This window comes from Girardinichthys multiradiatus, chromosome 13, assembly GCF_021462225.1.
Source record: "Girardinichthys multiradiatus isolate DD_20200921_A chromosome 13, DD_fGirMul_XY1, whole genome shotgun sequence".
In the NCBI taxonomy this organism is placed as follows: domain Eukaryota; kingdom Metazoa; phylum Chordata; class Actinopteri; order Cyprinodontiformes; family Goodeidae; genus Girardinichthys; species Girardinichthys multiradiatus.
This window is the reverse complement of record NC_061806.1, coordinates 26,262,715-26,288,521: the sequence shown is the minus strand read 5'-3', so window position 1 is coordinate 26,288,521 and position 25,807 is coordinate 26,262,715. Positions and strand designations below refer to the sequence as shown.

At 38.7% G+C, this 25,807-nt stretch overlaps 1 protein-coding gene and 1 long non-coding RNA gene across 2 annotated transcripts in view; one reads left to right on the top strand and one right to left on the bottom strand.

The window, feature by feature from the left end:
- Positions 1 to 664: 664 nt before the first annotated feature.
- On the bottom strand, positions 665 to 1,896 carry LOC124879295. The gene is made up of 2 exons (XR_007040993.1): positions 1,758 to 1,896; positions 665 to 1,052 (listed from the first exon to the last, which is right to left on the bottom strand). It is a non-coding gene; the product is annotated as an uncharacterized LOC124879295 (long non-coding RNA).
- The window catches only part of LOC124879293 (teashirt homolog 1-like), a 41,333-nt gene continuing 17,292 nt past the window's right edge, over positions 1,767 to 25,807 (top strand). The window contains exons 1-2 of the mRNA XM_047383770.1: positions 1,767 to 2,202; positions 2,405 to 2,877. Coding sequence (XP_047239726.1) covers positions 2,838 to 2,877 — 40 coding nt within the window. The 5' untranslated portion in view covers positions 1,767 to 2,202; positions 2,405 to 2,837. The remainder of the gene's footprint in view (positions 2,203 to 2,404; positions 2,878 to 25,807) is intronic.

The following is a 25,807-nucleotide window of genomic DNA, read 5'->3' as shown; positions in this document are numbered from 1 at the left end:
TTTTAACATGTAATTGTACTCCAAAACAGGCTTAACATAAAGTCAGAAATTAACTAATTTTGTTGAATATGTATCTTTTAGTTGTTAAGCTTAAGTTGTTTCTGCTCAGAAATGTTGATTAACATCTACCTGTCAGAATCAAGTTTAAACTGGGTTTTTGTGGCCCTTCCTATTATTTCTTCAGAATGCAGACTATAAAAAGGAATTTTAAAGTTAATAAATATTTACCATTAAAATGATGAGTATTATTCTTTGGAGTTGTTAGGTTTAAAAAACACATTTAAAAATTTTTTGAATTTAAACTGAATTATCTTTTTTATTTTATTTTAAAATCCTTCCAATATATGTTTATTAGAATTTACCTTTTAATGTTTATTCGGTCAACTGTCCTTCTTATTCTATGTGTGGCATCCAGAACTGTAAGGCTGATTTGTTTTATAGAGCTTCTATTATAAAGCAAAATATCAGTTGAGTAAAAGTTTATTTGTAATGTAGTATATTTTTTGTCTCTTAAAATAGGAGTACACACCAGATAAGCAAACATATCTAACTAAATACTTAGAATTTAACTAATTTGGTTTAGTAAATACACCAGTAAAATTTAATTCAGTTTTATAAGTGCATATTCACAACAGTTGTCATCTTAAGGGACTTTACAACCAGATCCAATTCATTTACAGTTTAATAGAATTCATTTCAGTCCAAATACAGTTAGGATCATTTTAGTTCATCACAACAGAACCAAATCACATAGTTATACTCATATCCAATACCACACTCTACAATATAGAGTCCTAGTTCCAACTGGTAATTGTTATAAAGAGGTATCTATCTAAGGAAGTCCAGCTGATTGAGTCCCTGACTTTGCCACAATTACTCATCCTGAGTAAACATGTGGTGACAGTGGAAAGGAACCACTTCCTGTGAACCATTGGGATCCTCTAGCAGAACCAGGCTTAGTACGAGCGGCCAACTGCTGTGTCCGACTAGATGATGACAAGACGAGAAGCAATACAGGAAAAATCACAGAGGTGCTGAACCAGGAGCTGTTTCTTTTTGTTAAAGACAAAGAGAATACACAACGTTAACTGCAGCAAAAGTGGCTTCATGAAGTAGATTTTAAAAACTGGTTGGAATTTACATATTTTTGAAGTGTTTTTTAGCTGTTAAATTTATGCATAATTTCCATTTAGAAACCAAGATTAAAATCTAAGCAAATGAAACTGCAGTATTATTGGATAAATTCTAAAAGTTTGTTTTTATTAGAGCAGAAATTTTATATGTGGTTATAGTTCAGATTAGAAGAATATCAGCTGATTTACTTTGAGGTGCACTTTGCTAAAGCAACACAAAGTGCTTAAATAGGATAAAAGCAGAAGACAATAAAACTGGGTTATAGAGGTGGGGTGGGGGTGTGGGGGAAGATAAAAAAATGTATTTAACATAAATGTTGGTTTGAAGGACCAAAGAAACAACTGTGTTACTGATGGCGAGGAGATACGATGGGCAGACATAATTCTGAGCATGGATTAAGAACCCTATATAAAGTAAAATTAACCATCAAAACAACTGGTGTTAAAGTAAACTAATTATCTGTAAAGCTAAAATAATAGAGTTAAATTGAAAGTGCTTTAACTACATATCTATAATTAACTTAAAAATAGGTTAAACTATGAATAAGTCATAACATTAATACCCTAATGAAGAGGAATGACCCCAAATCACTATAAAAAAACTTTTTGTTTTTTTTCTGGCACCTCTTATTCTTTTGTCTGAATGCGGGTTCCAAAGGTGCGCCCATGGTCTCTCTTATACGCGCACATCAGGGACGCACCTCTCCTCAACCCTGCTGAGGAAAAAGGAGAGCCATCCCTCCTTACAATAATTAGAGTTGCAGATTGACAGGTGGGCTCTGACTGTCAGGGTGACGCTTGTCGAAGGGGTGGAGTAAAAGAAGGAGAAGGGGCCCGGAAAGGCAGCTGGATGTGTCTTGTCTGTCAGTAGAGAGCCGTCTGAAGGCGATATGCGCACATTTTTCCCCTTTCTGCATGCGGGAGGGCGCTCCTTGTTGTTATTTTTTAGTCGAAGTGCGTTAGATGTAATAAAACAGCAGGAAGCAACAAGAAGAACAGGCCTGCTTCTTTCCCTATGAGTTTCTGAGAAATTCCAAGCGTCCGTGTTTTGACAATCGGACGGTGTTATGTGAGTATTTCATTCTCCAGGTGGGGGCGGGAGTGAGGAGAGGGGAGGAAAACAGGGGAGGGGGTGGCGGGGGGGGGGGGGAGGGGGGGGTATCGGCACTCTCAGCACTCGCGTTTGACTGACTGACATATACACCCCTGTCCGCTTTACCCGTGTCACTCTTTCCCCCCCTGATCTGCTTTTCCGATTTTCCTCTTCGCAGCGGAGCTTTGGAGAGCGTGGAGCTGCGGCTGAAACCTGGTCGGGACCGGAGAGAGACGCCACACCAGACCCGCAGTTCGGACGCCTATCCTCCGACAAGGCGGTGCGATGTGCTTCCTCATCGGAGCGGCGCGGTAGTCTGAGCCCGGAGCGCGTTTATTCGGATGGAAGCGCGGCTGATCTGAGATCTGCATAGAGCTCTTTCCACCGGGTTTCCCACCCCATCAGCCCTGCCTGGAGTTTTTCCTCATCGGACGAAGTTAACAATTTCTCCTCAAAATCGTCCGAATACACGAAAAAGGCGCACAGATTTAGAAACTCTTCACCCTACGAGGGGATCTACACTTTTAAATAAAATCACATTCGTTCGCTTCCAGCTCTGCCCGTTGTTTTGATCTCTGCATGAACAGTCAAGCGGAAAATCCTGCAGCAGCATGCCGAGGAGAAAGCAGCAAGCACCGCGGCGGTCAGCAGGTAAACCCTGGCTTTACAAACACATGCACACACCCAGAAATCTGCCCGGATAGTTTTCTTCACAGCACTTCATGCAGAACTTCTACGTTCTTCTAAGTTTCCTATAATAAACTTTATTTCTCAGAACTTCCAAATCCACGCAGTTAACTTTTCTAGTTCAAGTTCTGAAAAAAAAACAAAAAAAAAAAAAACAACCCTAATATGTTTCATGTGCCAGTAGGTACAGCGGGAGGGAAAAAAAAGGCAAAGAATGAAAAGTCGCGTATGTACTTCCAGCTTGTGTTCCGCTCTGGGATTGCCATCCTTGATTTGATGTTTGATTGATCGCCTGTCATGCTACTTTCCTTTGATCTATTCATTCCTGATAAACATCAGTAAATCATTCACCACGCAGAGACACGCATGCGGTTAGACTCTGTGGATTAAAAAAGCCGTTTTGTGTGCGAGGAGGGGATAACTTTTTAACCTCCCCACCAAGGAAGCAAAAAAAAAGACAAATTGAAAGAAAAGTTCTCATGCGGGATAGTTGGCGAATAAACATCTAAGAAGGGAGGTGGAGATGGGAGGGAGCTGGGAGGAGGGGGTTAGGGTACTGGGGCGTAGCGAGATCACAGGGAGATGATCCTCAGACGCTGCAGGGTCACTCCAATGTCTTCAGCTAAAATCGGGAAAAAAAGAAATGGCAAAAATGTTCAAAATAGCGCAGATTTCCTTTGCAGTTTAGTGCAGGAAACTTGAAAGGGTTGCAACAAACGGATAGATCAATTCCATACCAACAATATATGCAATTCTTTAAGTTTTAGTTGAAAATGTTCCGAATAAGGACAACTCATGCTGATTAGCTCTGTTATTTTTTCTAATCGCTTGACGTCATAAGAAGCTAATAGTTGCATAGTTACCAATGTGTGTTTTCAGCATGTCGCGAGACAGAATCCCCTGCCGCGACAGATGCGAGCGCGTGATTGACTGACATGCGTTTCCACAGCGACCAGAGAGAGAGCAGCGCCCTTTGAAGTTTCACGCCGTAATGACCAAAGCTGAATAAAACAGCTGCAGAATGTTAAGCAGCTATAGGCGGTGGAAATGTGAGGTTAAGCAGACTTAATCAAGGTTGTGTCGGAGCAGACTTTGAACTCTGTGTGGCTGTAGTTTCTAATTGACGCAAAGCTTCGGGGATGGATGGATGGATGGAGAGGAAGAAACGAGTTGCGTTTGTTTTCCTTTATGTTTTTTAGCCTCCGTCTGAGGTGGCCTCATTTTAAGTTTAACCTTTTTTATTATAATCTTAATGTTCTTTATCCCAACTTGGCATGCTTTGGATACACATTTTGGATGATATAAAAAAACATATGCAATCAGAATTAATGTTTTGCAGTGCATTAGCTCAGATTTGTCTCTAATACTAAATGTTGCATATGCACCTCAGTGAGGGAGAGAGCTTCTCAATAGGCCTTTGTATGCCATTTCAAATGGGCTCTGTTTCATCAGTCACAGTGATGATTTTTTTTTTAGACCCGTAATGGCGCCGTACCCTATCTACTTTATGGCCAGTGACAATACATCAGTGTTCCCTCGCTTGGAACCGCGTTACTGCATCTGTTAGTTTTGGCAGATGGATGCAGAGCCCTGCAATCTGAGCTGCAGAGACGTTTTTATTCCATTGCTGCAGTCATTTGTTGTCATTTCCAGGAGGTTTTGTCTCCTTTTTTTCATTGTTGATGTGTTCCAGGAGTAATTAGTGACATAAACGGTGCTGTAATGTGACAAAACTGGAGATTACAGTCTCAACATTAACATCAAACCTGTGACTCCGTTGCTATCATTTCAAGTCAACTTGTGCTAAAATGATTTTAAGATTTACATCACATTAACATTTCACCACCAGTTTGATAACTGAATACATTCCGATACATTCTCCCTCCTGCGGAATAGATCATGGTTCTAAATGCTTCTTTTGGTTATGATCTCACATGTTTTGCTATGTTCCGATGTTTAAAGTTGCATCAACAATTCACAGAACAATATACAGCAGATTTTAAAACTTTCCTTAAGCCTTGTTGAATAAAAACTGGATATTGCAGTTTTGTGTTTACATATGCATTACAGCAGGTTTGATCAGTAGTTACAGGAGTTTAATTAGCAGATGGGAGAACACACACATAAAAGCCATAACTCGGAACAGAGGTTGCTGTTAGAAAATGAAAACCACTGCATGTCTTGCTCGCGTCCTAGTATGCCAACTGCAGTATCTTAAATCAAAACCTGACACTCGGAGTAATGAATCTGTCAACTAATCATTCAACACGTCACTGTGATTATGGTATTGAGCCATGTTGAGTGTGTTCCATGAGATTTAAAAAGGGGTTTAGCATTAAAAAAGAAAAAAAAAAAAAAAAACTTCTGCTGAACGTTTAACAGTGCTGTCTGAGAAAAAGTCTGACCGCGGCAGGATGGTCTGGGCACTCAGACTTTCCGCTTTCTTCTGATAGATCAGCTGCACTTATAGGCATGGGCTGGAGTGAGATTCTCAGTCTGAGTAAAAATACAATTTTTACCAATACCAAACAAAACAAAAAATTATAAATGATCTGATTCCTTCCATTCACAACATGAAAGTAATACTTTGTTGCTACTGCCGCTGAAATAATTTTCAATGCAGTTAAAACAATGTAATCTGTATCATCTGCTTCTATTTTTCTTTTTTACATAACATATTTATTGCTCATGCACAAAGCAGATACATTTTTCTCTCAATTTTGTTGTACTGTTACAAACATTATGATTCTGGGTGGGGATCCTTTTGTTTCTAAGGTATGTGAAGGAAAAGTGTTGTAGCCTTCGTTCAGCAAGCTGACCAGCAGTATGCAGCAACAGGTGGGGTAACCCATTTCTGCACTGTTCTTTCATTTCCTAGAACGACTTTAAACCATATTAGGGGTGATGGAAAATGTTAGCAATTGTGTAACTGGTATATCTTGACACAGGTAATCCTAATAATACTCTTCTGTACTGAAGTTGTTACTGAGAGAACAAGCCTCAAAGGTTAGCTGTTTTCAGTATTAATGAGGTGTTAAAAGTGAAGTGTAAGCAGCAATTTAGAAAAAGCATTTTTCCTGGCATCTCATTAAAAGACTTTAAACTATAAGAATAGTATAAAAGGAAATTTGAGCAGGTTAGAGACTGTAACTGCTTGAAACTTTGATATAATTTGATGCTGGTAACCACCCTAAGCTTGTAGCTTATTAATTATGGTAGCTTATTAATGAGGACAAAGCTTCCCTTGTTCACTATCATGACACTGATGTTCAGTCACTGGTCTGGTTTGACTGAACATAATTTTACAAAGAACACTGATAACAATCATTCTGTGCTAGATTTAACACAATGATCAACAAAAATGTCCTCTGTAGCTGAAATCTACCGTGCAGTTTTTGTCTTAGTTATACTCAGCAGCTGCATCCTTCTCCTGGTGATCTGCCTCCAACGGCACATCGAAAAGGAGTCTCTTAATTACGACTCACGGGGTGGGGCCTCCCTTTATCCTGACGGCATCATTAGCCCAGGTCGCTAATTATCCAGGTAGCTGGCAGATCAGTGACGGGTCCACAGATTACTGCTGACAAATTCTGCTTGGTGTCAAGTCTGCAAGCTGCCTTGATGAAATCAACTCTGCTTCTCTAGTTTTTTTTTCTCTCCTGTGTAAACAGCAGAAGTTGCTCACCATGTCACTTGACATTTAGTATGTCTGCTTTAGCAGTCAGGCAGCAAAGGTAGGTCTTAATAGTTTGCAAAGGATGCAGCCTTAATTCTTTTTCTTTTGCTTTGTGTGACAGGAAAAGGAGCAAATTTCTTCATCCAACTGTATATATAAATTTTGTCGTGGTTATTTGCTATTGTGTTGGCTTGGCAGACGCTTAGCTCACAGCACCTGTCGGGTAGGAAGCGAGCGCGAAATGCGAAGTTGGTTTTATCGGCATTGGTTTTGATAAAGATTTTAATGACATTTGTCAGGATGAGAAGCAGCAGCTGTGAGGCAAGAAATATTATTTGAACTTAAAAGTCTGTGAACAACAGAGCATGTTTGTGTGAGTGTGTGTGTGTAATATTCAGATTCAGCGATACGGTAGAGTAAAAAGTGCCATTAACAGTTGACATTGACTGAAGGAGTCAGTGGATGTATTTGCTTTTCCATACACTCTGCTAGTTTTCATTTGCATGTGCCGTCTGAGGCAGGAGGCCTTGAGGAAATCAAAGACGTGCACTAATCTGCACACATACACACACACATGACTCCACTTTCTCTGTCCTCGCCGTCGTGGAGGTTAAGTCACAAATGAAGATCGATGACTGCTCTTATGGAAAAGAGAGGGTCGAGCTAAAAAAATATGTGGGAATTAGACGCGCCTGAAGAGTGAAGACATAGGGGCGTTCTGTGCTGCAGGCAAGAGGTAAAACTATCCCCAACCTTAATGAACTTCAGTGGAAGCAGGAAAAACCTGGACTTTCACTCGACTTCAAATAAAGGAGATTCGACTGAAAAAGACATGAAATCAAGGTTATTTTTAGAGAGCTAAAACTCACCAGCTTCCTCTGCCTTTAATCAAACTTTTTCAGCATCTTTGTAGTATATCTGATTATATCTGGAGCTGCATTTGATCTGCAATGATATCTGGAAGACATTTCCAATCTGCTGCACGGTAAAGAAAATGTATGGTTAAGACCTAGAATAATGGCAGAAACACAATATAACTCACATTACTATTGCATTGGAAGGTCAGACCACCTAGTGACCACACAGGGGCCTAAACACACACAATGAAAAGTCCTGTGTGAATGAAGCAATAAACAGTTGATTGAGAAGATAATGAATCTGATAAATCTAGTATTCAAGTTACATGATAAAACAGCCTTGACCAAAAGTAACATGGTTTCAAGGTATGGATACAACAGTTTAAAGCAAAAATGTACAATTCACATCAGTCATAGCTTACTAAATGTAGTCCCAAAACAGCATCACTCAAATAGGGGTGATGCTCTTTCAGTTTCTGTACCAGGACTGTCTGTCATCATTGCGATTGAAAATATTTCCAAACAGCTGAATCTTTCTTTTTTGTGAGGAAGAGAATTGAGTGGGTCAGTCAGCAAATCCACATCAACTCCAGTACCCATGTTGTCTCCAACTAGAACTGATTTTGACAAAATTTCACAATTTCACCTAATAAACTACAAAAACTTAGAAGAAATCGTACACCAACTAAGCTCTTCTTCTTGCTGTCTCGATGTTTTACCCACAGCTTTCCTTAAGAAAGCTTTGCCTGTCATAACATCTGATTTAACACAAATAATAAAAACATCCCTTTTGTCAGGTGTTTTCCCCCAGGCCCTGAAAACAGCAATTATCAAACCTCTATTGAAAAAGAGCAACTTGGACAAGCTGCTACTACAGAACTACAGGCCTATATCAAACCTCCCCTTCATCAGTAAGATTATTGAAAAAGCTGTGATTCAGCAGTTAAACAACTTCCTAACAACGACCAACCACTTCGATGTCTTCCAGTCAGGCTTCCTGCTCACCACAATACAGAGACTGCTCTTGTCATGGTGTTCAATGACATCCGTATAAATGCAGACTGTGGAAGAACCACAGTGCTGGTATTGGACCTTAGTGCAGCATTCGACACTGTTGATCACTCCATTTTATTAGAGCGCCTGGAAAACTGGGTCGGCCTTTCTGGTACAGCACTCAACTGGTTTAAATCCTACTTGAAGGACAGGGACTTTTTTGTGTCAGTAGGTAACTTTACATCAGAGACCACAAAAATCACATGTGGCGTTCCCCAAGGGTCCATCTTAGGGCCCCTTCTATTCAATATCTACATGCTCCACTAACTCAGATTTTAATAAACAACAACGTAAGTTATCACAACTATGCAGAGGACACACAGCTATACGTCACGATGTCACCAGGTGACCATGTACCCATTCAAGTGCTGGGTAAATGCTTAGAAGAAATCTCTTGTCTGCTATCAAATTCTTTAAAAACCATATATTGCTACATTTTTCTCCCATATTTCATTTAGGAGTTGAAAAGTTATTTTGCAAAGTTACTAAAATATCAGTAATCATTTTACTGACTTCAATAATATGGCAGTTGTTTGTCTTACTTGTGTTAGGAAAATTAGACTCTATGGCATTTCAGTCCTTTCCAACACCTCCAAAGGAATGTGACAAAGGCAGAGCTGCAAGTTTTAACTTTCAGAAACACACACAGCTGAATTTGGTTTTGAAGCATACATGGTCTGCACAATTTGTCAGATTAGTGTTTCTCCATGCACAGAAAGCACCAAAACATCATAATTGTAGTGAAGATATTGAAGTTTGTCAGTACGGCACAAGAAAAACATAAAAATAGAAATAAAAGTATGCACCCAGACAAGACCTTAAGTAATATCGAGATGAGGGTGAGAAAAACTTCTTTTTCATTACTCTCTGTATTGTGTTTGTCCTTGAACAACTGATGCTGTGAACCACATGAACAGTATCATTGTTTCCTACGATCACATTAGTCTAAAACCAACATTCTCTGTATATTTTCATGTTTTCTTTGTCTTGTCTCTTATTGGATTTGGTTGAATTTTTAGCAGTTTTTTCCTTAATTATGCTCAACATTGCTGAGTTCCTCTCAGTGTTCAGCCTGCTGGGCTAAAAGGATGCCCTCTGATCCACAGACAGATCAGTGAAAACAGCATTTTCCTGTGACTGAGTTGTGCGACGCCGCTTGGCCTTGAAGTTGTGTTGCTGCTGTTGAGCAGCCCTGAACATCTGGCATGCAGCAGGGTGGGTGAAAGCGGGTGTGGGTGAGGTGGAGAGCACAACAGAGGGGTTGTGAAGAAAAAGGTATTAAAAGTGACAGATGAACATGACTCTGGGAGACGTTTGCCTGCAGCAGCTGTGACTGCTGCCGTTCTTCTGACAGGTGTCAATTAAGAATTACTGCAAAAGCCCCATAGTCATTTTCCCCCCCTGCCCAGCTGTCTGTCTGTGTGCCTTTTTGGAGAAATAGCACTTTACCCTTGTCACTGCATTAGCACCTCGCCAACGTCACCCCAGAAAATAAGTGCATGGCGGGCATTCTAATCAATATCCGGCGTATTAGCAATTATTTTGCCCATTGATTTATGCCGGGCCAGCGACTCCAAACGTGTTCTTATTAGCTGCTGATTTTATGTGCCTGTGCTGCCGCTGCAAGACATGCAGCACACTCACTTGCTCTGCTGTTGCCAGGTAGTTTAACCTTATAGGTAAAGCCAAGTACACGAGTAGGGACACACAATGACAATTAAGACCTTGAAACTGTGTCAGAATTTCTCCAGATAATAGAGTGTAACAGTTGTGTTTGAATGCACCAATTGCTTGGCCAGGGACTGACTGATCTGGCACCTAAAAGTAGCAATATTTATTTTTCAGTCCTTGAACCCAACGTAGGAAGGTTGCTAGATCAAGCTAACATAAGTGCATCTTTGGTGTGGAAGTTTCTTCTGAGTAAAAAAGACTCTTTGTAACGTATTTTAGGTACTTTTAAAGTTATTTCAGTTGGCTGCTAAAATAAATCTTTCTATTAAGGTATGTGTTCTGGGGACTTTAATGAACAGGCATTACATTTTAATTTAACTTCTTATACAATATCTGTTGGTTCTACCATATGATGCAGTTTTATGTGGTGAAAATGTAGGAAAGAGCCAAGAAAGATACTCAATTGAGGTTTATTTGAATTTCTCTGTGTGTCATAATGTGGACCAAGAAATCTTTCTAATGTAGGGCTGTTTATAGGTTTTGTAGTTAAATTCAAAAGTCAACCAGAAATAAGCAACAAGCCTACATAAATTACAGTTTTTACATGAGGAATCTGTCAAACTGAAATCTGTAGGTGAACTGGAACCGGCCTAAGCTGCAATCAGTGCAAATTTTTCCAAAACAAAATTAAATTTATTATGTTGGTCGTCTTATTTGTTCTAAACATCAATACTGAACAGCTAGGGTATCCGAAAGCTCAGCTGGATAAGCTGGTACCCTGTGGGATTAAGTCCCAACCTGTAGCTCTGTGACCTCAAGATGTCATGTTTCTCTCAGGCCTTGACAAGTTTATCTACTGTAAAAATAAGGGCAAAGGCCCAAGTTTGAGAAGAGCTGGAGGGAAAAGAAGAATACAGGCACTGGAACCGAGATCATTTTCTTTAGAATAGTAAACCAAAAGGGTGGTAAAGTTATTTATTTGTTTCAAATTGATGAGTGTGTGTTTTTCAGCTTCATCTTGATGTTTGATGGACAATGTAGAGGGAAGGCCTTATACATATTTACTTGCATATCTCTTACACTTTATTTTCATTGAACAGCAATTATTTTCCTATGTTGTTTTTGAAATCATCTTGTACTGTCTCATATAATGGAAAATATATGAAAAATAAAAAGTAAATGCAAAACAGAGCCTTAGACTAAATCGAATATGTAATCCTAAAGGGCTTACTGACTAACAATGTCTAGTAGGAGCTCACAGTTTACACAAGTACTATTTTGGTACATGTTGGTACGGAAGCAAAGAAGAAGAAATGAAAAGTCAAATGCAAAAACGAAAATAACCCTGGCAAAAAAATAAACCAATCTTACTAGAAGGAGGACTTAATGTACCAGGCTGTGTACAGATGGACAGGTTTTTGTGTAATGTGATGTTTTCTTTAAAGTTAAAAGAATTTCAGAAGTTTTCACCTAGTTTGTACCAAACGGCGTCAAAAAGAACATACGAAACAGACAAGTCTGTTGTTTCTTATGAGAATAAAAATTTTTAAAGAACTTGTAATTTCCAGAAAATAAACGGCTATATAGAACTGAATAACTTCCATTGTTAAATTACAAAATAAATACCTCTATTTTCTATACCCTCTTAATCCTTGCAGGGTCACAGGGGGGACTGGCTAGTGGCTATCTCCAGTGGTCATTTGGGCAAGAGGTGGGTACAGCCTGACCAGGTCACCAGTTCTTCATAGGTCTGCACAGAGACACATGACAAACAGCCATGCAAATGTCCACAATCATACTTAAGGGCAATTTGTTAAAGTGACCAATTAACCTAAAATGTATGTCACTGGACTCTGACAAGGCCATGGAGAACTTATGCAGGGAAATGGAAACTCAATGCAGAAAGGCTCCAGAAGGGTTTAAAACCCAGGATGTTCTTTCTGCAAGGTAACAGTGACAACAACTGGGCCATGGAATACATTATTGACACTCGATGGCATATTTAAACACCCAGTGGCATTTATTAAGTGTCTGGTGGTCCCTGGTGCAATAGCATCTGAGTTCGAGGAAATACAGTAAATACACAAATAACTATAAAGTGTTCTATTATATGACCGCTTGGCCATTCCTGTATTAATTTGGTGCGGAGTGCTTTAGATAGTAACTTAATCCACTCATTTTGCAATTTTTTCTCTTTTGGCAATTAACAAAGAGCAACTATAACACAAGTGCGAGCCCTTTTCAAAATTAGAGTGTTGATCGATTGTTGAGTGACATCTATAGTTTGACATTTCTTTACTAAGACATGTACTCATTTGCACAGGAAATCACAATACAATGATGAGAAGAGCTGTGATGTAGAGCTTTATTTTCATGCACATCTAGTAATTAGTTTCCCCATGATTCCACAGATAACTCTGTTCTTGTTTTTATTGAATAGCAACTGATAAAACCTAGCCAAAGCACATCCATCAGTAAAAAGACTGTGGAATTTCCCTTTCCTGAAGCCAGTGTTTAACTGATAAAGTGGTCCAAGAAGTAATAAAAAGTTATTTTTTTAGACACTAGTTTACAACAGATAAGCCATCTGGGATTGGATACAGTTAACAGATAACACTCTGTCCTTGAGAGTGGATGACAAGGAAGGTTATGCAGGAGTCCGGTGTAGTGCCATCTCGCCACTTTTTACCTCTTTATCTCTGTCTCATCCTACTCCCACCGACTCTCTTCCTTGCTGCTCGTATTTTAGGGATTACTAACCTCCTCTCTTTCCCTCTCTCTCTCCCTACCCAGTAAGCCCTCTCTCATCTTCCTATCTGTCATCAATCTCTATCTTACTGACTCAATTCTGCTCCAGCCGGCTCATACTTTCTTTCATCTTCCTCCCCGTCTCTCAGCCTCATCTATCGTTCTCTCGCCGGATGCTCAAGAGGCAGTGAACTGGCTACGACAACATGAACTCAACATCTGAAAAGGAGACTGTAATACTCTCCTCTTTCAGGCCCGCCGGCCTTGTTCTCAGCTTCCAAGAAGCCTCTTTTTTTTCTTCCTCAAATAGTACGATTTCCAGCAGCCTCCTGTAGTCACACTTCTGAGTAGTGACAATCCAAAAGGTTACAAAGCAGTAAAGTCCTGTGCCATGTTCTTTGAAGTCCAAACACATGACTGTCACATATTTTTCCAGAGCTGTTTCCTGTCCCATTAAACAGACAGTTTATCCGTACGGCATGTTGCACGGAATACAAATCAAAGCACACTTTGTTAGCAGGGCTCTTTGCAGTTTTGCTTGGGGGTTAAGCATGGTGTCATCAGCCGCAGTTCACCTCTTGATGGGCAGCTGAAAGGGGGATATAATGTTTTGGAATCCCACTCAGTTCAACAACACCACATGTTGCCCCAGAAAATTCCTCTAAAATCTTTTGAGAGCCGCCGTGCTGTCTCAGATCCTGACAGTCGCGGGGGGTGTAAGCCCAGCTTCGTCTCTTTAAGTCGTCTGGCTCTGGAAGAGCAGCGGGGGGCCTCTGTAACACCCACCTCTCTCAGTGGGTCTTTCTTTGTCACTCTGTCCCTTACTGTCTCACTGGCTGGATGTCTGTTTCTGATCACCTGTCCTTGCTTGTGTGAGGACTCAAATGGTCGCCTGGTATCTATTTCTGGTCCTTCTGCCTCTCACCTCTTCCGTCACAAAGGTCCCTGATGGCAGAGCTGCCACAACGTCAAGCACTGAATGATGTCTGTTGCTGCATCACCACTAAAAGCTGATGGAAATGCAATCAAATAAATAATGTGATGTCCATTGAAGGTAGTGCTAGATAATTGCATAGCAAGTTTACAAGGTGCTGTCAGAACATACTTGCTTAACATGCAGTTTATGTTATACATTTTATGGGAAACCCTTTAAATGTTCACATCACTAAACATAACTTTGATCTTTCAGTAACCAAAAAGTCAGAAAGCCAGCGGTTGTTTTTTTGTACCGTTAAACTAATGAGAAGATATGTTGTGAGGAGCCCTCTGCTTGATTTCATGCACCTCAGTCTTATTAATTTATTGCATTCAGTAAAAACAAATTGCCACTGGTATGAACCAGCATGACATTCTCATGCTATGATAATAGCTAAATCAACTGATTTTAGCATTATTCCGATTGCAATCACATCTCTAGGTGGTGTTATTTCCGTCCTGAAGCATGTTGAATATTTGAAACATTAGAAAATTAATAGGTTATTTAGTCCTATTAATAAAAGTATCTTAATTCAATTTACTAATATGTTTTACAACTTCTGCTACAACTACATCTGGGAACAATGATCAAGTAATGAAAAAATTATTTTGTTGTTTCAAACTAATAACTAATAAACAAATATAAATAAACACAGCTAAACTGCAAATAATTTTAAGTGTGTGGTTATGTTGTACTGACAGGGCAGTGAAACATATTTGATCCCTTAAAGATATCTCTTGATTCTGATTTTTTGCCAACGGCTCATCAAACAAATACTGAGTAGGCCTACTGTTTAACCTGTAGTGTCAAGAAATAACTCTAAAAGAACCTGTAGGAGGTAGACTCAATGTTCTCAAACAAAGTAAACTTAGTCAGGACTGGCATACCCAAATTACTCCAAGAACACATCAGTGATTTTGAAACCCTAATTTTTTCAAACTTTGGTTTACCTTGAAAAAGCAACACTTTGCTGCCATGGAGAGTTAGAGCCTTCTTTGTTCAAACAGAACTGCTTTAAAATTCTCGAAGCCCAAAACAAGCAATGCAATGTAAGCTGGACTGAAAGACATTAGTTAGTAAACTTCTTTTAAGAAACCATCAAATGCACAACAACTGCACATGTCAATGCCCAGAGTGGAGAATGTTAATGTCTAAGTTTTATTTTTTACAATTTAGACAGGTTTTGACTAAAGATTATTGCAAAACAAAATTCTACTGTCAATAACCTTTTGGCAGAATTTAGAAGCAGCAAGTGTATTATAAGCCTGATACATTAAATATTTTAGCATTTTTTATTAAAAAAAAATATTAGCAGCATAAACATTAGAATTGTATTGCAAAATGTTCACCCTAAATGACAGAACAACAAGTCAACATCATTTTCAACACAGTTCTTTTCAAAAGAAGAGATACATTCTTGCAGCTTCTTGAGGTTTCCTAGACAAAGACCATGTTTTTCTTACATGTACTCACCAAGAAAGCAGATGTCGGGTGGATTTGTCTGTGCTGTGCTTTGTTTGTTAAATATATAATTTTATCAGCGTGAGAAACAGGAGCTGAGATTAGTTTCTCACCCAGTGCACTCTGACAAACCTGAAAGCTTTCCTTAAACAACTCAACTTGCTGTAAAATGTTATGTTAATGTTAATTAATATAAAATCTGACGTTGGTGGGGGGATGGTAGAGATGTGTTTTTTAACTGAGCTCTTTGTGTACATCGGGAATGTTTAATTAAACTTTGTCAAACTAAACAAGATCAATGGGCTGAATTGCTTGTGCTGATTAACATCACGTTCATCAAGTTCAGTCAATTAGCCCATCACCTCGTTAGATTTTCTGCTCCTCTCTCTGTTTAGACTTCGCCAGACAGCCAGAGATGAGCTGCAAGCAGCGAGGAATTCACCGAATTAAGGTCCCTCAGCTACCTGCTCTATTTGCTCTGTAGTTCAAAAACTGCGGCAGTACAAGTGTGTACAGTTATGAATATTTTATAGGCCGTGTTGTTAAAGTAGCATTGACTTTTGCTGACATTATAGTTTTAAAGAAAACAACTTTTTCACCTGGTGTTTTGAAGGCGTGATTCCCAAATGATGTGTGTGAGTGTATGTCCACATGGGCATGAAATATTTAATAGACATTTTCAGAAGAGAAAAAAATACTTGAAAGTAATTGAAAGTAATCGTTCTATAGAGTGCATTATGCACTTGAGGAATCTCCATTGCCTCAGACAGCCTCAACACTGAGGGAGCAATGCTGCAAAGATACATGCTCTGTGGACAGTAGTTTAAATGACTGGTCTACAGAGAAAGGATGGGGCCTAATGCTCCTTACCTCTTACTGAGGAGGAGGAGAGAAAAGGAGAGTCCAGGGAAACGTTTTGCATTTCTGACAGTTTTGTTTTTGTTCTGTGTTTTTTGTCATTTCCTTATGTGTCCGCAGGACTTATATGGACAACAGACCACAAGATCTCTCTTAAAGAACAATCAGGGGACAGAAAATGTTTCCAGAAACATTAAATGGACAGATAGTGTATGGATTAGCTAACAAATATACTTACTTATATACTTAAATCAGAAACATTCATTTTTCGGCATTTCAGCTAAATACAACAACGTTACACATATTGGGATGTGACTGTTGTGCATGAAAATAGATATCGTTTCATTTATAGCAATTTTCAAAACCAGGGTTACAAATGCACTACATACCGAGAAATATGAAGATTAAAAAACAACGATAAAATGTGAAAGGTAGATAGATAGAAAAACAATGAAAAAAGGGTACCAAGTAGCACTAGCCATTCTGACTCAGAGGAAGACTCTACCACAATATTGGAAATTCCCAATGCTTCACTCTAAAACAGGAGTGTCCAAAATACAGCCCAAGGGCCATTTGCAGCCCTCGGAATTTTGTGTGGTTTCATGTGACTTTGTGTGGCCCCTGATGGTACATTGGGTAGTTGATGCTGAAATCTTTAGGACAAGATTTATACTGACAAATTATATTTTTTTTTCCAGATGGAAACTGTTGTGTACAACAGAAACTATAAAACCTTTTATTACTTATGGTTTTTGCTTTCATTTTAGTAAGTAGTACAGTTAACATACAGAAGGTAAGTTTTCACAGAGGAAAGCAGCATCCCAGTAGTACAATAGTTTTGTAACTAAGAAGGATTTTTTATTAACACCTGAATTTAACGACAAGTCAGTTTAGAGACATAAAACATTGCATGTTATGAGAACAGGACCAATCATTAACAGTCAGGGCCTTGGCTGATATCGAAACAGAGAATGTCACAATAGTGAAGATGTGATTATATAAATTTCAATGTAAATTTATAAGTACTAACAAAGTACCAACAAAGGGTTTATTTTAGATTTTTTTTTTTTTTTTTATTCTTTAGAGAAAATGGCAAAAAAGAATTGAAGCATGCAGTTGTGAAATCATTGTTGTCCACTGGCAACATGTAAAGCCATTTTCTGACTTGAAAAGAGGAACACAGATTTTAAATGGCATATTATCCTTATTTATACCATTCTGAGGAGTGGCTAAGAAAAATTGGCCTATGTATAACAATATCTTTATACTCCTGGTAAACAAAAGGTCATGGATGACTGATTAAAAGTTTCTACACAATTTGATTGCCTTAAAAAGTGAATATCTATTTTCTGAGAGGGTTTAAGGGTGCAAAAAAAAAAAAAGCAAGAGTGGCCATGTGAACAACAACTCATGCTAAGGTTTTATATATACAGCTATATACAGTTCCCAAGTGCCACAGTAAATTTGTGGCGGCCTATCTCATGTAAATTATAGTGACTGAAATTATAAAAATAATTCTTAAAATACTGGACACTGTACAATAAATTATACAGTCTGGATATCTGGTCAGGTATCCAGTCTGCAGTCAGGTGCTCAACAGCCACTCATAGCTTCCACAGTTCTGATTTTTTTTTTTACCAAAAATATTTCCTGGCAACCAAATTTATCTGTCTTGCTAGCAAGGAAAAGTGTAGCAGGCAAGCTGATCTGCAGTGTTTAGCAATTGGTGGGGGGAGCACTGCCTTACTTCAGCTAGGAAAAAACTCAGACCCCTCTGACACTCTCTCTGGGATCTCATTAAAATAACTTTAAATTGTATGAGTGGTATAACTGAAAATTGTAAGGGATTCAACCCTGTAACTGTTTCAAACCTCAGTTTAAAACCCCACCTATGCCTTGTAAAATAGCTTTTTACAGTTTTTTTAATACACCTGTCCTGCTTCGTCCTGACAGTTTTGATGTTTTGAGGAGGTTTGAACTAGTCAAGGTTAGTCATGGAGTTCCCCAGGGTTCTATATTAAGACCAATATTGTTTGTTTTGTACATGCGTCTTTTTTATATTAAAAACAAATTGTGTACATTCCGTTGTTGACTTTGTTGATGTTTACTTCTAAGCACCGGGAGAAAACATAAAATGGCTGAGAAAAAAATAGTAAATGACTGTATATTAAAATGTTGATAATATCACCTATAAGAATAACGTTGTATTTTAGCATTTTTAAATTATCTTTGGTGTGGATAGACATAGGTGTTTTAAATGGAGTAAACCTAATTCTAGCCTGTGCCCTCACACAGTAGACTCACTCACAATTGTAAATAAAAATATGGATCCATTCACTGGTTATTTGGTGATTGATTATGTACGGAGAAACTGAGTGTCTACAAGACCGAGGCCAGAGAGCCAGTCAGGACCAAGCAAAGTACCATTGTGCCTGTGCAAGGAAAATAAACTGTAGAAGGATGGTGTATAAGAGGGTGGAAGAAAAGAGGAGAAAAGGAGACTGACAACAGACAAAAAAGAACCAAGGAGCCAAGGGGAGGGAGAAATGAGGGAGTGGAAAAAGAGGAAGCAAAGCAACAGAGGAGTGAAAGAGAAATGACTTGAGGGGTTGAGGGATGGAGAGAGAGGTGAATGAAGCGGGAGTGAAAAGTATCAGGGCAATGAGGAAGAGAAAACAGAGTGAAAGCAGTTGGAAAGCTGAGGAGAGAGAGAGCAAAGGAGGGGAGGATGTCACCCATGGCTGCCACTCATCACTCACAGCTTAATGACGCCATTTTTTTCTTCTCCCTTCTCTCGTTTCTTCTTCGTGGGAGAGGGGGGAGGAGAGGTGGGAGTTCGGCCCGCACCCAATCAAACGGGGTCGAATAGAGTTCACAACCTCCAGGTGGGACCGTCCTCTACCAGGAAAACGTTTGTGTATGTGTGCTGTATCTGGGTGGAAAAAAAAGGAAAATTCTCTGGGACAGGAGGTAAATTTTAAAAGAGATCTAAGGGCATATTAAAAATATGAGTATTGCAGTTAAGATGAAATAAAGGATCCGGATTAACATCTGAGCAAAATGCATTGTAATTATTTGAGTTAATAAATATCTCCATGGCTGACAATTCTTTAAGCTTTGTTTTTTTCTCAGATTTGTCAGTAGCAATGGGCCAGTTACTGGTATCAAAGTACACTAGGGTTTTAAACAGCAACACAACCACAAATGTTTTCCATGATATAATTTCTATGGCTTAAAGTACTTCTTGTATTTATTGAAACATATAGCTGTAAAGCATGACAAAGCTACAAACAGCAGAAACAATTCTCAAGATTGTTTTGATAGCATTTATTTGAGCCAACTAAAACGATGGTTGGTTTAATCTTTGAAGTAACTCTTGTTAAATGTATTTTGTTAAGAGGTCTGAACTAAGCAATGCTTAGTAACATTAGTCTTGGTTTTCCTCAAGGTTTTGAATAAGGAACAATAATGTTTGCTTTATACATTCTTCTATTTTCTAATCATATTAAAAAGACAAAGCCATGTGTTTCCTTTGTTGGACTGATGATACTTAGCTGTGGTCATCCATAAAGCTGAAAAAAACGTCATTTCTTATAGACGTGGTTGCTTGGATAGCTTAATTTTCTGTTTTTTAAAATTCACAAAGGCAGAAAAAGCTTTGAGCCTGTAACCAGTAGCAACGTATATAAACTGCAAATATTTTCAGTAACACCCTTCATTTGATTTAATGTTCTTTTAATGAGATAGCAGAGAAGTGAAAAACTAAGGAGACCTTCTTTAAGGTTTAAGGAGGCCTTCCCCTACTTGTTGATTTATACAACTTCTCAGGTGCCTGAAAAAAAGAGGGACATACCTTTTCTTTGCTTTAAGTAAGACAAATTTGACTTTATATATATATTAAAGTTTTGTCTGAATACTGTAAAACTGATATCTTTACTCTAGGTTATCAAACGGTGAGAAAAAATATTTATTTGTGGGCATATATTCTTGCACAAGAACTTCTAGCTGTCTGGTTGCTTCTTGCTTGATTTTATGCAGCTGCATGACTGTTTAGCTCCTCTTGTCCTCTCAGTCATTCGCGTTCTGGGAAGCATCAGCCGTTTGAAACTCAAATGCCAGGATTTCTTTTCTCCTTACTCTCCTCCTCGCACCAAATTTGGGGAACAGCTGGGCCGGTCATGACGATGATTTGTCTCCCTCCACCCGTCCGCATGACAGGTTGAGAGCACACACGCAAGATGTACGCACTTTCGAAGACGCAGACAATAACTATTAGGCACAAACACACACACACTCAATTAAACATCCTCTCTGTATCGCAGACAGACAGGCACAAACACACGAGTACACACTTGCACAGACATAAAAGTAGACACCAGAAATAAGAGGCTGTTTTTTCAGGGTGCTGCCAAAACATTCAGATTTCCTCTAGCCCGAGAGGCCATACATCAGCTTGGGGCCTCCCAGCCCGGATGGCAAGGGCTGACAGGAATGACATGTGTCATTTATCACACGGGGGGCGCCAGGCCTCAGGAAGAGAACAGACTGCCTCGTGACAAAGCCCTCCACAAGCTCTCCTCCACTCACAACAAGGCAAGTTTGTCATGGGACAGACACTGACAAATCTACGGAGATGGAATACACATGGATACACGCTGACACAACACGAGAGGAGAGGAAACACACATTGGGAGGTGCTCACCCAGGAATCACACTTTATATCCAAGCTGCCTTGTGGTTGATAAAAATAGGCAGTTTGCTGTGTTTAAGAAATGCAGATATGTTCTTAATGTATGTTCATGTTATAAGACTATAAATTGATCTAAATTGAGCACCAAACCAAAATATATTACAAACATTTGCGCTGAAAAAATAAACTACACAAGAGACTTTAGATTTTAAAAGTCTTTGAAGTCTGTTTTTTGCAACATTATAAAGTTCCCTCTGCGAAGAAGAAGAAAAGAAAACATACTTTTGGGAGTTATCCAAATTATGTACCATTTATTTCTCACAAACTTATTTTCTAAAATGTAGACTATCAAGAATAACAAGTACAACATTACCATGTATTGGGCTGGAAGTTAAAATGATGATTCCTCATTATTGTTGGGAAGTTAAGCTAGAAATATTATAAAAGTAGGGCTTGAAAACAATACTCTTATTCAGAAAGGCTCCAAAAAAGACAATGGACAAAACAAGCAGGAGAATGAAAAAAAGAATGACTTATATGAATTAGTTATTTAAATGTATGTTTTTTAGTCATGAACAGCAAGAGCACAAACTCTGTTAAAACGTTTGTGGCGAAATCACTGAAACTGCTCTTTTGTGTAGACAGGTGATATAAATGTGCATGATTGCCACCTAACAGGCTGAAGGGAGAAACTACAGATTCTTGAGTCAGACCAAAAAAAAAAAAGCATTTGTATGACTTGAAATCAGAAATCATATCAAACATTAGTTTGAAAAATTAATGGGCTTGGGGGGTTAAACCGCGGATTTATAAGTTGAACTCTGTGGTGCAGTTTACAGAAATAATTGTGAAAGAGTGTGGTTTGAAAATACAAAAAGTCTCAGCAGTGAGTTTTATTTTATAAAACATTTCAAAATGGTGCATCAAAGACATGATGAGTGAAAAATATAGCAATTATGACCATGCACAATAGAGGGAACGAACAGGGTTAATTGCAGATTTATCCAAATTTGCACCATTTCTGACTTGTGAACAACATGGACAGACATAGTTTACCAATATTTTTTTAATGTAAATAATGGATTAAAAAGTATTATCACCACCTATTTGTCTGGATGGTGAACCTATAGATTACTGAGTTAAACATTGTTGCTGCTAACAAAAATAATCTATGAAAGTGTGACTTTAAAACAGAAAACCTAGAAACTTTGGAGTCAATGTTACAAATCAGTTTTAGTCATTTTAATGTGCTGGGAAAGGGTCTCAAAATGCTGGTACGCACACATATTCTCATGTTTCCTCTTGTTACTGGAACTGTTTGATCTTTTTTTCCAGTTGCAGATCAGCCTCTCTTAATGAAACGTCATTTATGCCATAATGAGCTCCATTTCTAACCTGTACCCATGCTACTTCACACACACAGTACTATTTTTCTTCTTCATTACTTGTGCCTGATCTTCATTCTTTCCGTCCCTCTGCCGTGATCCCCCTCTTTGAGCAGCCGGCTCATTTCTCTTCATAAGCCTAATTTATTTTCTCTGCCAGATGTAACCTGACAGCCATCAGTCTCTCTCCCACTGACATACACACACATGACCTCCCGACATAAAGACAAATACACAAGCATGCACAAACACACACCACTCGCGTCTCACTTTTTATTCATTTACCTCTCTATTAGACACACACACACACGCAGCCCTTATTACCTCACACTGTTCTGAGGTAAGCTCTGCAGTCACATACCCTCTGTTTTACCCCTGTCCTCCTTCTCCTCCTCCTCCCCTCCAAAAAACCCTCCCATTAACATTACTGAAGATAGATGTGTCTTCATAGCGGAGATTGATTGCGGATATAGAGTTATGGTGCCATTTATGTGCGCGAGTATGTGTGTGTTAATGCTAGATGGAGGGCACTTTGGGAGGCAGTGTTGGGAGCTGAAATGTGAGGGAGGCAGGCTTTTCTCTCATTTCCAGAACCTTCCAGCCGTTCGTTGTCTGTCCGCAGTCTGATATTGTGCTCTGTTGAAGGATTGCTTCCTCCCTTCCTGCCTCACTTCATAACCATTGTACAGAGATACTCTCTCTAGCTCTCTCTCTCTATCACATACACACACAAACACACAATTAGGCTGAGATGTCTACTGATTCAAGTCCACTTTAAGAGCCCACTTTATTATTTACTGACTCTCTCCAGGGACCCTATTTCTTGCCCTCCTCTTTGCTGCTATTTTGTGTCACTTTATTGCCATGGTAATCAGAAATAAGTAGAAACTCCACCTCAGCCTTCATACGCTAACCTTCGGTCTGGTTCAGCATATTCTTTTAATTCTATTTTTTTATTTTTTTGTCACCCCCCTGTGCTATTTATCATGCTTAAATCCTAAGCAAGTACTGAAATGAAACAGTGCAACTTTGTTTAATGGAGCACCAAACTTTGGCTTTAACTCGTCGCCAGAGTGAGTGTAATGAAAAAGAAAATGTGGCGATGTATAAAGGATAATGGCTTTGATGGGGCACAATTGCAGGAACTTTCCCTGGTGAGACACGCAGCTAAAAGCACTAAGATGTTTAGGGATGTTTGCTTGTCCCGAGCATCATCAAGCCTGGAGGGTTTGCAGTTCTAATTAATTTCCCAGAAGTGGCTTTATTGTTTCTAAAGCTGTTATTTCTTTGTCTGTCTTTGTTGCACGTTGGCAGTGGGATTGGAGACAGGTCCCTGAGGTCTGGTTCTCACAAAGTCGAATGGGTTATTACATTTTGGCTTGTGGGCTGATTGAGTTGTTTAGGATTGGCACACAAAAGGCAACGTTATAGACAAACTGCTAAAAGATTTTATCAAAATAATATGCGGGGGTGTAGGTAATACAGGTATAATACATAAATTGCTAGTTGTAACACAATGAAATGTTTGAAGAAGCTAAATTATACTCCTCCAATGTTAAAACTGGAAATCTACGTTTTTGTGGGGCACTTACGATTTCTTATTTATTTGGCTCTTGAAACAGTTTCAGGCCAGAGTTTGTCACATTCAGGGGGATTTCCTTTCAGGGACACAGTAAAGTCACTGTTTTCACTTGCGTCAACTTAATTGCCACAGTGCGAACCCACTTGATAAAACAATAATGTAGGGCCCTATGATTTCCTCCCAGTGGAAAACCCCAAAAATTCTAAGAATTTAACAAATAAATTGGTATCCAAAATAAAGCACAGATCTTTGTAAAAGAAAACCCAAATCCCCATATTTTTTTTTTAAATTGCACAAACTAAAACCCTAATTTAGTAAAGAACTGAAACATTTGCACCTGCTAAATTTGCACAAACCAATGTTTGCATTTCCGTCTAATTCATAAAGCCCCCGCAGTTGGTATTTTTCTCAAATTTGGCCGCAAAGAAAATTGTCTCTCATTGTTTGCCCACATTTAAGCGATTATGTTTGCTGTTTTGCCTGAAAAAAACACCCGTATTTATATAAACTTGTGTTAATTAGAGGCAGAGTATAAAAAGCATCTAGTTTTCTAGGACTAGCGCTGTTTGCCACAAACAGTTAGCAAAGAATCTGAGCACCTTTATTAGGGCCTGCCATAGCAATGAATCAAGGCAGACAAATCCATCGCAAATATGCTGCTCTTTTAAGCTCTTCAAGGTTCTACCCTTAGACCTAATGCTCACTGGTTTTACAATGTTCTACACAGTTGCACATTCAGTACCAACACCTTTGATACTCCACTGAGGGAGATGTAAAACAGACTCTAGGGAAGGAGGACAAAAAAAATTGTCTGAGTCAAAGAAAATACATCAGCATCTGGATGTGCTTTTCTGATGACAAAACTGGCAAAGTAATATTTGCCATAATAATATCTCATTCAAGTATGGGTCCAATTGCATCACCACTTAAAAACGCTGCTACTGATCCAAATCTCACTCATCATCATTCCTAAAGATCATTACAAACTGTATAAAATTAGTTAACCCAGGCTGGCCTTTATACAAATAAATAAATATATTTTAAAGGGCTCTCTGAAGGGAACAGATCCACAAGATGTCTTCCCTTCTATGCTTCTTTTAGGAGGCAGTAAATCCCATCTCTACCAGTGATTAAGGTTATCATTGTATGATAACCTTAAGAAAAACTACCCCTGTTTACGCTATCATGGTATTAACACAATAAAATAAAACAAAAATATACACAGACTTATTTTACTAAAATATTTAACATAGAGCCACTTACTTTGGTAGTAGTTTTTAAATGTTTGCTGCACAGAGCAAAGTTTCTTTATGCTATTTTGCTCTTTGTAGACAACAGTGGTATAAGAGTACAATGTAAGCTGTTTAATTATTGAAGCCTTCTGCTCAAGTAGCTAGCCTTCAGTCTGATGCTTAACAGACATGTTGCTAGTGGGGTGTGAACTATAATTTTAAAACCCCATTTCTTTAAGAGCAATAGGTGGAGCTTCTCTGAAATTATGGCTGTGTTTTTGCAACTATATTTCCATCCACACTTTCTTGTAAGCAATGGTAAAGTGCACACGCCTTCACTCAACCAGCTGAGCGGGAGTGCGCAACAACAGGTGGGGGGGAGGGTGGAGGGGGTTGCTGTGTTATTGTTTTACTCTGTACTCTATACAGCCAGAGAAAACTCATCTTTGCTCTCTCATTAAAATGAGTTTAAACTGAAGGAACATTATGACGGTTTTGACACTCTTTAAAACCTTGGTTTACTTTGATACCGATAATTTGCCCATGCTTATTTGAATAACAATTAGACATTATTATGGACATTCATATATTTCCACTGTTGCACGATAAACCATACCAATGCACTGTTCAGATTCTGATCATTGCATCACATTCAAGCAACACAAACAGATGTTTCTCTTATTTTTACTTATAAGTAAAAAGGCT